Source organism: Microtus ochrogaster, chromosome 10, assembly GCF_000317375.1.
Source record: "Microtus ochrogaster isolate Prairie Vole_2 chromosome 10, MicOch1.0, whole genome shotgun sequence".
NCBI classification, from domain to species: domain Eukaryota; kingdom Metazoa; phylum Chordata; class Mammalia; order Rodentia; family Cricetidae; genus Microtus; species Microtus ochrogaster.
Genome location: NC_022016.1, coordinates 75,321,157 through 75,322,411, shown reverse-complemented (window position 1 = coordinate 75,322,411; position 1,255 = coordinate 75,321,157). Strand labels below are relative to the sequence as shown.

The following is a 1,255-nucleotide window of genomic DNA, read 5'->3' as shown; positions in this document are numbered from 1 at the left end:
TCAGCATCTTCAGCATCCTCATCAACAGTTCGCCGGGGAACTGGAGGTAACTAATCTCCTGGAAACACAACAAGATCTGGGTCAGAGCAGACAGTACAGACTCCAAATTGCTTGCTTCGTCACCATCTTCAATGCATTGTCTGTCCTGTCTGCACACTTCTGTCTAGCATCCGAACATCAGGGACCAGTGAGAAGAAACTGGTTTGGAGCCAAACAGCCTGGATCATGGTAAGCTCCTCCTTCATAACCAACCTGATGGTCTTGGCCCTCTGGGTTTCTTAATCTCCAATAGGAAGATAATAATTACTTCATGGGGTCATTGGGAGGCTCAATTGAGAGACTTAGCATCTCTCCTGAGCACTTAGCACCTCGCATGAGCACCTAGCATCACTGGTGCAGTTTTCCCCATTAGCACCATTTACCCATCCGTCCATGGTGTAAATCTGCTCCATCCACCAGAGAGTAAGGGGCAGGGGGCAGGGATGTTGTCTCTGCAACTCACACTAGGCCAAGCATCGCTCTGAGGTCCCCAAAATGGATTAAGCCAGGTTCCTGCCCCAGAAAAGGTCCCAGTTTAGTTAATGAGGAGATTGACAAATAAACCATGGCCTTCTCATAAGTCAGTAAGATTCCTTCTGCTAGTTTACCCCTGAGAAGTACTGACTTTGGAGACAGAGGTAAAGGTGAAGGACCCTCGTTGGGCCGTTCATAGCCACCATCTCCTAGCGCAGATAGCTTTTAACCACCCTGGTAGAAATGAAGATATTCTAAAAAGACACACATGTCCCTCCCACCAGGACACTATACCCTAGGGAATTGCAACTTCCCCAAGAGTCTCACGTTGGGAGAAAAAGGTTGAAGTCTAGCGCCATCCAGAAAAAAAAAAAAAAACTTGTCTCCTTGGAGAGATTTCCTACAATTCTGATTACTTGTCAGACCACCTTGGGGAAGAAAAGGAGCCAAGACAACAATGGGTCAATGATGGTGGGAACACAGCCAGGACCCCTTAGCCCTGGGTACCTCTGGCCTTCTAGTTAATCTTAAATCTTCATGCTGGGACTGTGAGGATGACTCCAGAGGCCTCTGGCCTCTCTGATCCTCTTCCCAATGTGGACACATGGATTAAACCTTCGTTTTCTGCCTTTGGTTATCACTTGTTCCTTTAATTAATCTATTCAGGGCGAGGCTGAGCCTAGCTCATTAGAGCTGCTAGGGCCTGGGATTAACCCCTCCCAACCCTGGCCACAGCTGCTCC

The 1,255-nt window shown here is 48.1% G+C and overlaps 1 protein-coding gene across 2 annotated transcripts in view; it reads right to left on the bottom strand.

Annotated features, from left to right (window-relative positions):
- The window catches only part of Slc1a7 (solute carrier family 1 member 7), a 44,878-nt gene that overhangs the window by 34,680 nt on the left and 8,943 nt on the right, over window positions 1-1,255 (bottom strand). Inside the window, exon 2 of one of the 2 annotated variants that reach the window (XM_005353535.2) lies at window positions 3-58. In XM_005353535.2, coding sequence (XP_005353592.2) covers window positions 3-58 — 56 coding nt within the window. The remainder of the gene's footprint in view (window positions 1-2; window positions 59-1,255) is intronic. The other variant, XM_005353536.2, reaches the window with a different exon arrangement.